Raw genomic sequence first — 14,169 nt, 5'->3', positions numbered from 1 at the left:
GGTACTCTCCAATATCGTGACCTTGAATTCCCATCTTTGGCATAATGGCAACCAGTAGCACATTTTCACTGTGCTTTCTACAGGAACTGTTAAGGCTCTGGAAGCATGAGTGTAAACGCGTGATAGCTGACCGTTTCACGGTGTCAGACGATGTGACCTGGTTTGATAAGGCTTTAGTAAGTTTGGTGGAGGAGGCGTTTGGTGAAGAGAAAAAACGCTTGGTGGATTGTGGAATCGACGCTTATTTTGTGGATTTCTTGAGGGATGCACCCGAATTGACAGGTAAACTATTGAAGCAGAATTTGAAATTCCCCAAAGGAATATCAGAAGACAATAGGTTCAGTTTAGGGATGCTGAATGTTTGTCCAGTAAACTTTACTGAAACAAGCCTGGGACCATGCTAAGCATTCAACAAATATAGAATGAATATATAAGTGCATACTCCTGGAGTTCAGAGTTTAACTACTTTCTATGCACATGAGTCTTGGATATTAAGGTAGAGTTGGGAAACAGGATAGAACAGAATAGAGCACTTGGGACTTGCAGCTGTCACACAGACGTAGATGTGAGGAAGTGACTTGTCACACATTAGCCGGGCAAGTCTCTGAACTTGACTGAACCTCATTCTCCTCATTTATAAAAATGGAAATATTCATATAGGCATCATGGAGCACTGTGGGGAATAAATGAAATGCTGTCTGCAGAAGGGCTTGGGCCATCTGTGGCTCATAGTCACTGCCGAATGAAAGGCAGCAAAAATGATGATTATTATTTGGGTCATCCCGAGTGTTCACAGTCAAAAGAAGCACCTCAAACTATCTGAGAGGGCCACTGCATATAATTAGAAAGAGATGGGCGATGTGGAGGCAAGCTTTTGTGGCTATGGTTCCATGAAAAATGGAGACATACTCTACTTTTCTTACGAAAAGAAGTATTGCTCCAATTATTTTTTCCCTTAGAAATTTTTTCTTTCTTTTATTGAATGACCTCTTTTGAACTGAGGATGAATTTTAAGTTAATTTCCAAATTTAAAAAGGCATGTTTAAACACATGCTCTGTATATCTTTTAAATGATTGAAAATGACAAGGCAGCCCCTTTCTAGATTTAATAAGGATGCATGTAATCCCAGTTTCTGATTGAAAAGTGTAAAAGGAGGTTTATTGCTGGCTGTGCAGTTGGAAGGAACCTTCTACAGAAAGACGCTGACACATTTTATTTTAAATCAGGTCACACAAATACAAAAATGCAGTAATGGTAAGAACATTTGCTAGGTAATTAGAATTTATGTATTTTATTTCCTCTAATTCAGAAAGATACATATTTAGATTATGATTTTCAAGGAGCAAAGCACAAATGCTTTTTAGGGTGGATGGCATCTTGAGGCAAACAATCTTTGGTGACTTCAAAGCACTTTGTTCCTCGAAGCTTGACTTGAACATTGATGAAACAGTGACATGACTATTGAAATAAGTTAGAGCTTTGCAAATATGCCATGTTAATGATTATGTTAAATCAACTTCCTTTCCTTGTCATAAAAAGGTTAATACAAAATTATATTAGGACAGGGTCAATTGAAAATAATTAGTATTAGATTTGGAGGATCCACTCACTTTTTTAGTACCCAGTAAATTTCTAAGTTATTATTAGTATATTCAATGACTGTGTCACTTTTTTTTTTCCTTTTATACTGTTACCTGATAGTGAATTTATATGTGCTTAGTTTAGCTTTTTCTTTGGTATTATGCTTTATAGTCAAAGTTGGAAAGTGTTAGGCTTGTATATTATATGTTTCTAATGAAAAATATATTGATTTTAATATTTTCCCAGTGAAATAATTCAGTATGTTTATTTGTTTAGGAAATCATTATTCTTTTTCTCTCTCAACCCTCTACCTCCATTCCCTTGAATTACTTCTATCCTTACCACTAACCTGAAATTTCTGAGTTATAAAAATCGCCTGAGCAGATGCAATGATCTTTTTATTCTTATTAAAAATAATTTAATTCTTACCCTCTGTTGCTGATATTGACATTACATTATTATTTTATTTGATCTTCATTTGGACGATTAGGTGAATATCTCTGGGAGGATCCTTGAAATGACAATGTTCAACTATGGATGCAATTTAATTCAGTATTTATAAAATTATTTGAAGTTGGCCTTTTCTGGACAGGAAAGAACTATGACTGTATAGGATCACAATAATTCTAATGCTTTTAGTATTTGTTGCTTTCTTTTATAAAAATACATAATATGACATTTAGACAAAAGTCAGTGTTATGTAGTATTAAATCATGGAGTTATGAGTGTACTAATTTACATTGAAGGAAGTAGTAAAGCCCAGCAAGTTGAAGACATTTAACTGATTATTTTTTCCCCAATCCCAGGAGAAACATCTGAAGAGGCTGATACTGAGATGCCCAAAGTTTATGAGCCAATTGAGTCTTTTGATCACCTAAAGGAGCGTTTGAATATGTTCCTGCAGCTCTATAATGAGAGTGTCCGTGGTGCTGGCATGGATTTGGTGTTCTTCGAGGATGCGATGGTCCACTTAGTCAAGGTCAGTGGCCACACCCATTAGTGCCTCCCCAAAGTGACAGACTGTTGGTTTCACACAAGAATTTCCCCCTTCTCTTTCATTTTCATCTCCTAGGAGAATTTTTAGTTTAAAAATAAACTCAGTGCTATATGCCAATTTAATTTCTAAACTGAATGCAATATGTCACACATATAGGCTTAAAATCAGAGCATGTGTACTTCAAATGTGTGATGTGATAATTTTATTCACTGTTGCTGCTATATAGCTTCCAGCTCAATATTTTCACTACATAGAATCAATGTGGTTGACATCTGAGTTCAAAGTACAGGCAAAAATTCTGATTACTTTTTGCATCATGCAAAAGATAACTATAAAAAATAGTGCAAAACTTTTGAAGACATTATGTTAAGCAAAATAAGCCAGTCACAAAAAGACAATTACTGAATGATTCCACTTAAATGAGATACCTAGGGTAGTCAAATTCATAGGGACACAAAGAAGAAAAGTGGTTGCCCGGGACTGGGTGGAAGGGAGAATTGGGAGTGTTTCATGGTATAGTTTTATTTTTGCAAGATAAAACTGGTTTTGGAGATGGATGGTGATAGTGATTGCACAACAATGTGAATGTACTTACTGCTATTAAACTATACCCTTAAAAATGGTTAAGATGATAAGTTTTATGTTAGATGTATTTCACCACAGTTAGAAATAATAATAAAAAAATATGGTATGAACAGTTGACTTCCAGTTGGATGAAAATTCTGTTAGAATGAAATCTACAAAGAAAATAGTTTCCTTTCTACTTTACCATATTAGTCATTGAAGTATCCATTCATTGGGCAGTTAATCCTCTAAGTTTGCAAATAAAATATATTATTCACTTGATAACTTATATGACCTAATTTATCTGTGATGGAAGACAATGACATTTAAAATTGGTTGCTGATATTTTCATGTCATTTACGTGAATTACTTCTTTAGACTATATCCTTTTAGTCAGAAGACAATTCAAGGCTTTCTTCCATTACTTAGGTTTAAACAGGAGGTACGTTCTCATAATTATAAGTTGTCCTCTCTAATAATTACTGAATCTTAGAAATGGAGAGGATTGTAGAGGGTATCTAGTCAAACCTCCCCCTGAAAATGGAAGAGTTGGAGAAAGGCATTTCTGCAAGGCTGGAATAAGTCTGGGAGAGGGAGGAAGACAGAGAGTTTGTTCGGGGTTGGATCTTCCCAGCATGAGGCATTTAGCTTGAAAACTCTAAATTCTCTAGAACCTGAGACATCTATACTGAATTATATATGCAAATGTTCTTTCAAAGCTAAACAGAAATAACATTTTGAAATTAGGTCCTAATTAATAGTTGAGTAAGAGTTATGAGTTTCAGGAAGCATAGATAGTCTGCAAGATTTAATGATTAAAAGGAAGAAGAAGAAAAAAAAAGAAAAACATTTTCTGAATAAATAATATCAAGACAACTTCATGACTAACTACCTACTGGAGACAAAATCTGATTGGCCTGGGATTTCATAATTGCTCAAATTGAAGATGATGTTACTTATGTTAGACTCATGCTTGAGGAAGTTCCCTAGAACTGTCTTTTTTTCTGTGTTTCACAGCACAGATAATGACTGGGAGCATTTCTTCACTTTGGGCATGACATTCAAGACTTCGGTGCCTCAGCACAGGGTCCTTGACTGTGTTTTTCCTCCCTCTCAGAGCATTTAGTGTGTCTGTTCTGGAATTGGCCAAGTAATTCATGACTGGATTTTGAGCTTAAAGGCTACAATTTTCACAGTCTTCTAGGATGACCATCTCTTCTACACTCTTGTTTTCTGTGAAAAATACATGCGAAGTCTGTGTCATGCTGGTGTGAGTCTTAAAATGTGTGACCTAGTTATAAGTCATGTGAGAAACCAAGAGACAGAATTTAAGATAAAATTTTAGCAAAACAGGATGTGATGTGAGACCAAGCATATTTCTTAATGCCTTCCTTAATTAAAACAAGGATTTTCTTTTAAAACAGAGATAGTTCTGTGATATCTCTTTTGTGTCGTTGGTTAACGTTCAAGCCCTGGCGTGCACATTATTTACAATCTAGCACCTGCCTCGCACTCCAGTTGCATGGCTCATGCTCTGCTTGGCTTGTAATCCAGAAAAAAAACCAACTTCTTATAATGAAACACATCCTGATTGCAGGACATCTCACCAATACTGCATGCCCAGCAGGTGCTGTATTGTGTAGATTGATCTTTTTGTGTGTTCCTCTTTCCTGCGGGATGATAAGTTCCATGAGGGCGGGCATCCCATTTGTTCACCTCAGCATTCACTGGCTGGAGTACTGCTGAGACAGGCACACTTGAGCTGCTTGATAAATAGGTTTGGAGTGGAACCAAGTCTCCAATATAGCCCTATCTCACAGATTCCCACAACAGAGACAGGAAAATGGTTTTCATTTCCTGGGGCTCACACTGAATTGGGGGAAATAATTCAAAAGCCAAGAATAGTCAGTATGAATAGAACACAGATTATTCCTGAATCCTGAGAAAGGATGTTTAACAAAACCTTGGCAGAGGGCAGAGCCCGAGTTACTCCAGGAAGCTTCCCCAGCCACAGGGAAGTGACTCCTTCTTAGCCCCAACCCACTCTCTAGAGAAAAGTGGATATTACTGTAGTACTCCAGGCTTAACCTGCAGTTAAGAGGGAAAGATCGTTATCATACAAGGTGAAGAATGCATCAAGGAGAATTCTGCACTGAATTCCCTCTAGGTGGGATTGGAGGCCTGATGGTGTAAGTAGTTCATTCAATACCAGTAAAAGCCAAAGAAATATGAACTTTTACCACAATGGGGACTTGGAATGGTCTGGGGCTACTGACTGGAATAGAGTAGACTTCTGGTTGGTGAACCCATAGGCACTTCTTGGTAGATATCTTAGATATTACTGTCTTGGCCAAATAACAGGAGGGTGTTTATGCTCATTTTCTTTAAAAATAAATTCTGTATCTATGCCATATTTGGGGAATTTTCTTCTCTTCAATTTAAACTGTCATATTTCAGATATGGAGGACATTCTAATCAATTGTGGGATCTGTATTCCAAAGGTACATGTTTTGAAATTTCTTTTTTCCCCCTATCCTACTGCAGTAGGTTGGGCAAACTAAAGGAAACCTTTAAATCTTCTTTGTTTCTCTTCTTGAAGACCCAGAGCAAGCCACAGTTGGGGCTGACTGCTGACTTATCTACACTGGTCTCTTTCTAGTTTCCTAAAGGCACACCCCACATTTCCTACTCTGTTCATATTACTAAACACTGTTCTATTTCAGTAATGGCCGTGTTCCTCCAACCATTATCCCTCACCATTCTGATCCTGAGAAATGTACATCTTCCACAGTGCTATGTAGAATAAGAAGGAAAAAATGAAATATTTACATGTTGGATGATACATGCTTTTTCTGTTCCATATTCTAGATCTCACGCATCATTCGCACTCCCCGGGGAAATGCCCTTTTAGTTGGGGTTGGTGGATCGGGAAAGCAAAGCCTGACAAGGTTGGCTTCGTTCATTGCTGGCTATACTTTCTTCCAGATCACACTGACAAGGTAACAAGGTTTAACTTTAATTAACCATAAATGGATTTGATAAACAGTTCTCAGAGGCCACCTGAAGTTAAGAATGCATTTTGCTAGGAGACATATATAATACTCTTTGTAATACTTTAAGCAATAAAACAAAATTTAAAAAAAAGAATGCATTTTGCTTATACATAAAAAAAATCACAATAGTTTTTCTTCTTCATTGTTGACTTATCATCTTTCCATTTCAACTTCTGTTATGAACCGTGAAGATTTCACATTAATAATTTGCTTTTGAAACATTTCAGCATCTCATTGTGATGAATAGCTGGCTTTGTCTTTATATTATGCGTGATGCGGGTATTATGTATATTCCTTTTAGTGCATCTCAGAGGAAATTTATCCCTACTAAATGTTAATTCAGATTTCAAGAATATTAATAAACTGGAAAAATAGATGAAAAATATTACAGATTTACTTATTCAGACATTCAGAAATATTAATTGAACACCACCTATGTGTCAGGCACTGGAGAGGTACTGAGGAGTACATGGTAAGCAAGGGAAACCTGACCTGTGTTTTCACGGAGTTTACAGTAATTCAAGGTGGACAGTTAGATGAGCAACTCAATTGATATATATGATACATAGGTGCTATCTATGATAAGGAAATAAATGCAGACCAGGTGTTGTTGAAACAGGGGGAGGACTCCTAACCTAGTCTAAGTGATGGTTAGAAAAGGCTTCCTGGAGGAAGACATGTTTCAACTAAGACCTAAATATGAGTCAAAATTATCTCACAGAAGAGGGGCAGTAAAGAGTGTTCCAGGCAAAAAAATCAGCACATGTGAAGTCACATTCGAGGCCCTGGAAGAAGTTAAATATATCTGGGTGTACGGCGTATATAGTCTAAAGGATATATGTCAATTATAAGGTGGGGAAAGGAAGAGAAATGGAGTCCTTTGAAAGTGTGGATTTGGACTTTATCCTGGAGCAATAAGAAACAATTAATGAGTTAACCACTGGGGGAGCATGTCAGATTTGTATGCACAGTACAGAAAATAGGTGAAAGGAGCTAAACCAGAACAGGTATAGGGCTGTCTCAGGGATCTAGGCAAGAGATGGTAGTGCAGTGAGTGGTAGCAGTGAGAAAGGGGCAGAGGACAGACATATTCAAGAGATCATTAGGAAGTTGAGCTTTTGGATTTGGTCTATCTTGGTTCTGGCTTGGGAAACTAGGTAAGTGGTACTGCTCCTCATCAAGATGGGGAACCCCAGGAGGGCTGTCATCAGATATATGTGATATATGTGTGTTGTACAGGGAGAACGATGAAGAGAAAAGTCAACTTGAAGAGATAAGCAGGGGTAATGCAGAGATGCTAAACAGAATTTTAGGGTTCATCAAGATGAGAAGCAGCAGGCCAGTTTGGGAAGTTTAGTTGGGTTAAAAATTATTAGAGGTTAATTTCCAGGTATAGGAGCAGAAAGTCTTGCCTATTGGACATTGATGTAGAGCTGTGGCTTGGCACAATAGGGAAAGCATTTAGCTGACTTGTCTCATTGATGGAAGTCCATAGATACATGCAAAAGCTATTTCAATCTTTAAAAGCACTTTGTAGATTAGCCTCTTTTATAGCTGAGACTCCAAGAGGCAATGTCTTACCGGAAATCCCAGATCTACCTGGGAATTGATTACAATATTACTGGTTTCTGGTCTGCCTTGACTTTCACTGCACCCACTGCCATAGTGAAAAATCTTATGACTCCCCTCTTCATGAAAAATTATTTCCTCTGCATGTCATACTGGGAATGCTCCATTACTGATGAAAAGGGTGTCAAGGCCTCCTTGCTTTCTCATAGTCTTCAAGAGACCATCCTGCTGCTAAGCCTTTGCACAGCCATGTGGCCAAAGGTCAAGGAGCAAGAGCCTCAGGTTTGGAAAGCATGGCCATTTGTTAAGGGGGGACTGTTTTTTAATATCTGAATCTCTCAGATCTCACTTCTCTAGAAGTCTTTTTAAAATATTGATGCATGGTAGTGGTACTTCTGGTTTTAGGGTTTAGGTTATAGAGGTTAAAAAAGAACAGAGAAGTTAAATATTTAGTAGCTTTAAAAAATCAGAAGGCTATTTGCTCTTGTGCTCTAAACTCAGAGTTTATTTAATGACACAGAATTCAAATAATAATTTAGTAAGTCTGAGTCTCCAGGGCTGGAATATCTTTATTTTCACTTTTGGTGCTAATGGGCTACTCTGTACTGGGACCTCTCTAACATTTCATGATTGCAAGCTAATTTTCATCGAAGTATTGCTTTTGACAGTGAAAGATTTATATTGGAATATTTTATAATGTTTCTACCTATTCTACTACAGTGTACTGATTGCTTAGCAAACCCTTTCATGTGGGATCCAAAGATGTATTGAGAATAATTGTGTTAGGGATGAGGAGGCCACTGTTTATAATAGGGCATCTCCCTCATCCCATATAATGAAGGCTTGAAATGATTTAGTTTAGTTTGATTTAATTTGTGAGGGATCTTCTAAAATATCATTGCAGATGGTGCTTAGTATATATTCCAATTTGTCTCTTCTATTATCATTACCAAAAATATTTTCAAAAGGAAACATAAACACATCCAGGTGACATTCAGTTGTGGTAAACAGTACATTTTTGTTCCAGGTTTACTTTTCACTCTAGATATCTTTTTTTGTGTGTAAAAATTAATTATAATGCTTCACAAAATGTGGAGTTTTAAAAATCAAGTTTGTCTTTGCAAGTAAATGTGTTACTCGATATTAACTAGACTTATTGTAATTATTTCACTATATATATAGATATATATATATATCTATATATATACACAAATCATTATGTTGTATACCTGAGATTAGTATAGTGTTATACAGCAATTAAACCTCAATAAAAAAATAGTTCTTGACTTTAGTAAACAGCAAAGTACTCAGAACTTTACCAAGATGCTGCACGTCTATTACTCCCTACGGAATAGCTATTAGAAACTGAAAGAAAAATTTTAAAAATAAGTTTAATATTTGTAAGTAAATATAATGAACCAGTAACATTCACTTACATTTAAATGCCCGTCTGATGCAATAATATCAGCATTCTTTTGCTTAATTAAATGGCATAAAGCATTGTTTTAAGGATCTTTCCTTCACATCAAAATAATTTAGCTAATGACACAATGACAATGTTTCCTTAGATCCTACAACACATCAAATCTGATGGAAGACCTGAAAATTTTGTATAGAACAGCTGGTCAGCAAGGCAAAGGAATCACTTTTATTTTCACGGACAGTGAGATTAAGGACGAGTCATTTTTGGAATATATGAACAACGTTTTATCATCGGGTGAGGTAGGCGCTCATTTATTGTTCATGTATTTTGTCTCTTCAGATTCCCTCCAACTTTATTGCTGTCTGTATTTCCTTGCATGAGAGTTTTGAATAAGTGCTATTATTGGGGGTTAGGTGATCAGTATAAAGAATGGCTTTTTCTATTGGGTTTTTGGAGAATAAAACTCCCAAAATGTGGAGCTATCCATTTAAAACCTCAATGAGTGCTCCAAGTGAAAAATGAAAAAAACAGAAGAGGGAGGTTATAAGAACAGGCTCTGACTTTGTAGTGAATAATAGAATCGCTCATGTATTTTAAAAAGTGGTGTATCTCATCTTGAAGGCTGTTGGTTAATTTCCTAAAGGTGAGTTTAAGGACACACATGGAAGAAAGACATTGTACAAATCGAGCTACCCGTTTCCATCTGTTTTCATAGGTCTGTACTGAATTTGAATGTCTGCACTTTTTTCAGGTCTCCAACCTATTTGCTCGTGATGAAGTTGATGAAATTAACAGTGATCTCATACCAGTCATGAAAAGAGAACACCCCAGACGTCCTCCGACCAACGAGAACCTGTATGAGTACTTCATGAGTCGGGTCCGGCAGAACCTCCACATTGTGCTCTGCTTTTCGCCGGTGGGGGAGAAATTTCGAAATCGAGCTTTGAAGTTCCCTGCCCTGATTTCAGGATGCACTGTTGACTGGTTCAGCCGATGGCCGAAGGACGCCTTAATTGCTGGTTAGTGTGGTGGGAAGTCTTATGTTGAAGTGTCCGGTTTCCAGTGTTTGTTCATATTCTGTGCTGTGTGCTGTTACTGTACTGGATTGAGTCAAAAGTCACTTTGTTCAAGGTTAGAGGACAAATTTTCTAATTTTTCCCAAAGCGTGGTTGTGTGTGTGTGTGTGTGTTTGTGTGTGTGTGTGTGTGTGTGTGTGTGTGTGTGTGTGTGTGTGATCTCCAGCCTGTACCCCTTTGGGTTAATGGACAGTGTTCTAGTTCTGAAACTATGTCTCAAGTGGGTCACAGGCAGGCTCTGGAATGTCACAGGAAGCCACTAAGATTTTTAATTTGATAGCATTTCTGTTCCTTCATTGGTGGATTGGCCAACCTACCAGTAGTTGAAGCCATGTGTCTCATGGATGTTTTCTTTTCGTGGCTGCAGTGCTGGATATTAGATCGGAATCATTACCCAGCAATCCTCTGACGGTGTCTGTCCTTAGAAAAGGATGATAACCAGAGTGTTCTGTGGCTGGGGCCCCTGCTGCTGCTGCTTCTGTCTAGTTGTCCATCCTACGGGACATTAATGGTCCTTTTACTCTGTGAATAGATTGAACATAAAAGTAGGAAAGGAGATATTAGAGAGCACTCATTTAGTTCAAGGTCTTTCCCAGCTTTTGATGAGAAATTTTCTGTGGATATTTTAGGTGGTGGAGATATTTATGTTTCACCTCTGACCTACTGCATCAGAACCTCAGGGGAACCCTGATTCAATGGCAGTGGCTGTCAAACTTTTTCTCTGATTATTGTATTTTAATACTAATTACAATCAAGAACAGTCTTCTATCCCAGTAAAACCTCACAGGTAGCCATAGTAGGTAAAACAGTGAAAAGTGGAGAGGAGGAAGCATTCTGGAGCCTCCTCTTTCACCCCACCTCACTCCTGCCTTCCTCACCTGCTCTCCAGCTCTGTGGTACCCAGTGAGAGAATGACTCATTAGCGTGTCTCCTATCTTTTATAGCAGGGGAAACTGGGATGATGAGCTGAGGGACTTGACTTGTCAGAGGCATAAGAAAACAGTAGCATCAGTATTTTGACTAGAAGCCATATCTATATTTTAAACAAACTCTTATCCACTGGAGAAGTTTTGTTTTTAAGATACTACTACTGAAAATTATGGTTTTCCAATGTGTGATTTTAATATATTTGAAGGACAACTATACAGTTTCCTCTTTTGTCATATAACGGTTGAGAAAAGGCCAATGATATAAAATTTAAGTCCTATAAAAATGTAAATACAACTAAGTGTAAACTTAAAAATTCCTTGAAGTGGGATATGAATGCAGTGCACAAAATGACAGTATTTAAGAGCTATGCTATATTAAAGTTTACTATGAGATGTAATTATTAGTATGTAAGTATTTTGTAAACTATCATGTAAGGTACTGTTATTAACAAAAATAATTTCAGATGATAATCACAATAATACACCATAATTAAGATCATTTAATTTAAATATGGAGCCCTTTCTGCCAAGTCCATGTTTTGATCATCCCTTCTTTCACAAGACAGAGGTCTTATTGATTCTACCTTTGTTTATTTCTCACAAATCTGTCCCATAGTTTTAAATCTCATGGCATCAACTCAAGCCAAGATTACATGGTCAGGGAAACTTACATTTCTGTGTCCTCAGTTCCTTGCAAGTGTTCTGACCTTCATGCGTGCATCTATTTGTTCACTTATTCAGAACGTGTTTATTGAGTGTATTGAGCCAGGCATGTGGGAGGGCAAGACAGACTTGTTTCTTCACTCCAGATTCTCCTCCCAGCAGGCTCATGCACAGCCTCTGACATAATATGCCTCATCAATTTTATTTCCAGTGTGGTCTCTCCTCTGGCTTGAAATCAGTGCACTTCACTGTCTACTTGACGCACTGTCATGGATGTTTCACAGGATCCTTAAACTCAATATGTTTGAAACGGAACTGGTTCTCCTCTGACCTCTCTCTCCCAGGAGGTCCCATCATCATCCCTTAAACTGCAATCAGAGATCTTTAGTCATGTCAACTTTATCTTCTAAATATCGGTGGAATCTACTCAACTCTTTCTCTCCTTCACTGATATCTGAGGCCAAGCAATCACTGCCACTACCTGGAAAACCCAAAAGCTTTCTAATGGTCTCTCCTCCTCTTTACCTGCCTCTCATCGATCTCACACTGATAAGCAGTCTCCGTTACTTCCATAGATGTAGATGCTGCTCCACAATGACCACATTAATTTAGTGATCAGTTACTATTGGTGAAAAGATGCCACTTTTATTTCTTTGCCAACTATCACCTGATAGGTTTGTTCACTTCATTCCTTCTCTTTATTTTCCTTTTTATTGGCCACATTTCTGTTTGCAACTCTTACGTACGTTACTCAACATTTTAAGTTTTTTTAAAAGAAAATCCATAGGCCATCTTTTCTAAGATTCATAAAAATGATTATGATAAGATTTAACTGCATTACATGAAACCCTTTAAAGTTCCTTGGGGTTGAGACCAAGTGTCACCCTCCTCTTTTATTCCATGGCACCTCACAGTGGTGGGTGTGTAGCAGACACTTAATATGTATGTGTGACTGATTAGCTCTGACTTTGTGGCCTATTCTTATACTAGGAAATGCTGTCTTAGAACTGGCCCTGTGTTTGGCACTGTTGGGAAGATAAAAGTGAACAACAGGAGGTTTTACCCAAACATTTTAAAATGATGCTGCAAATTAGAATTGACTGCAAATGACTAGCTGCTACATTTAAGAATAAATTGGCCCAGGGATTAAAAAAAAATTAGTGATGAACAATCCACAGCCAAATGCAGTCAGAGTGTGAGGGAATTAAGGATTTGACAGGTTCTGAGTAAAAAAAAAAATGAGATTGTTAAATATGAGTACCAAGTGGGCACTGATTTCTGAGCTATTTGTACCACTTTTGTCCTTATGTAAACCATACAACAGGCTGGTTGCTGACCAGAAGCTGCAGCTGTGTAAAAGAGACTTCTTTGCATAAGTACCAGAAAACAAAGCGTGATGACAGATTTAAAGTCTGTGATAGTTTTATACATGAAAAGGAAAATAAAATTATTGATGTCATAGGCCTGGGACCAAAAATGCTGACTTATATCTACTTGGTTAGGGCTAAAAATGGTATGAAGTCCTAAGAAATAACTAAGTCTTAAAAAAAATAGCCAGTTAACTTTTACCATGGCAATTCATGTTCATATTTCCCATGCTGTCATCTCTATTCTTTCTTTCTAGTATCTGAACACTTCCTTTCTTCCTATGATATTGACTGCAGTCTGGAAACCAAAAAGGAAGTGGTCCAGTGCATGGGCTCCTTCCAGGATGGGGTAGCTGAGAAGTGTGTTGATTATTTCCAGAGATTCCGACGTTCTACCCATGTGACTCCCAAGTCATACCTGTCCTTCATTCAGGGCTACAAGTTCATATACGGAGAGAAGCATGTGGAAGTGCAAACTCTGGCCAACAGGTAAGTGTGAAGTTCAAATATGGAGTTATTTTACAGCAGTCACTCTCAACGAGGGCAAATTTACTCCTAGTGGGCAATTTTGTTTGTTAAAACTCCAGTGATGGGGGCGTGGAACAGTCCTCCTGGCATCAAATAAGTGGAGGTCAGGGCTGCTGCTAGACATCCTTCAGTGCATGGGACAACCTCTACATCAAAGAATTGTTCAGCACCAAGTGCCAACAGTGCTAGGGTTGAGAAAACCTTCTCTCAAGCCTGTTCAAAGTTTATGGCTGCTAGGGGCTTTATTCTCGCCCAATAGGAAAAAACGTTGCCAAGTGTCTATGTGGCCTACCACTTTGTCTAATATTGACTGACATAATTATAGAAATATTAGACCTGGAAGGAAGCTGATGACCCAGACATCCCCTCCTCCCTCTCTTGCTATCCTTTCTGAGTATCTAGGATACTCTGTTTCCTG

The 14,169-nt window shown here is 37.7% G+C and overlaps 1 protein-coding gene across 1 annotated transcript in view; it reads left to right on the top strand.

The window, feature by feature from the left end:
* The window catches only part of DNAH5 (dynein axonemal heavy chain 5), a 192,769-nt gene that overhangs the window by 120,787 nt on the left and 57,813 nt on the right, over positions 1–14,169 (top strand). The window contains exons 52-57 of the mRNA XM_036308556.1: positions 84–282; positions 2,389–2,561; positions 6,012–6,142; positions 9,334–9,487; positions 9,940–10,207; positions 13,481–13,712. Coding sequence (XP_036164449.1) covers positions 84–282; positions 2,389–2,561; positions 6,012–6,142; positions 9,334–9,487; positions 9,940–10,207; positions 13,481–13,712 — 1,157 coding nt within the window. The remainder of the gene's footprint in view (positions 1–83; positions 283–2,388; positions 2,562–6,011; positions 6,143–9,333; positions 9,488–9,939; positions 10,208–13,480; positions 13,713–14,169) is intronic.

Source organism: Myotis myotis, unplaced genomic scaffold (genome assembly GCF_014108235.1).
Source record: "Myotis myotis isolate mMyoMyo1 unplaced genomic scaffold, mMyoMyo1.p scaffold_m19_p_5, whole genome shotgun sequence".
Lineage (NCBI taxonomy): Eukaryota > Metazoa > Chordata > Mammalia > Chiroptera > Vespertilionidae > Myotis > Myotis myotis.
This window is presented reverse-complemented; position numbering and strand designations above follow the sequence as displayed.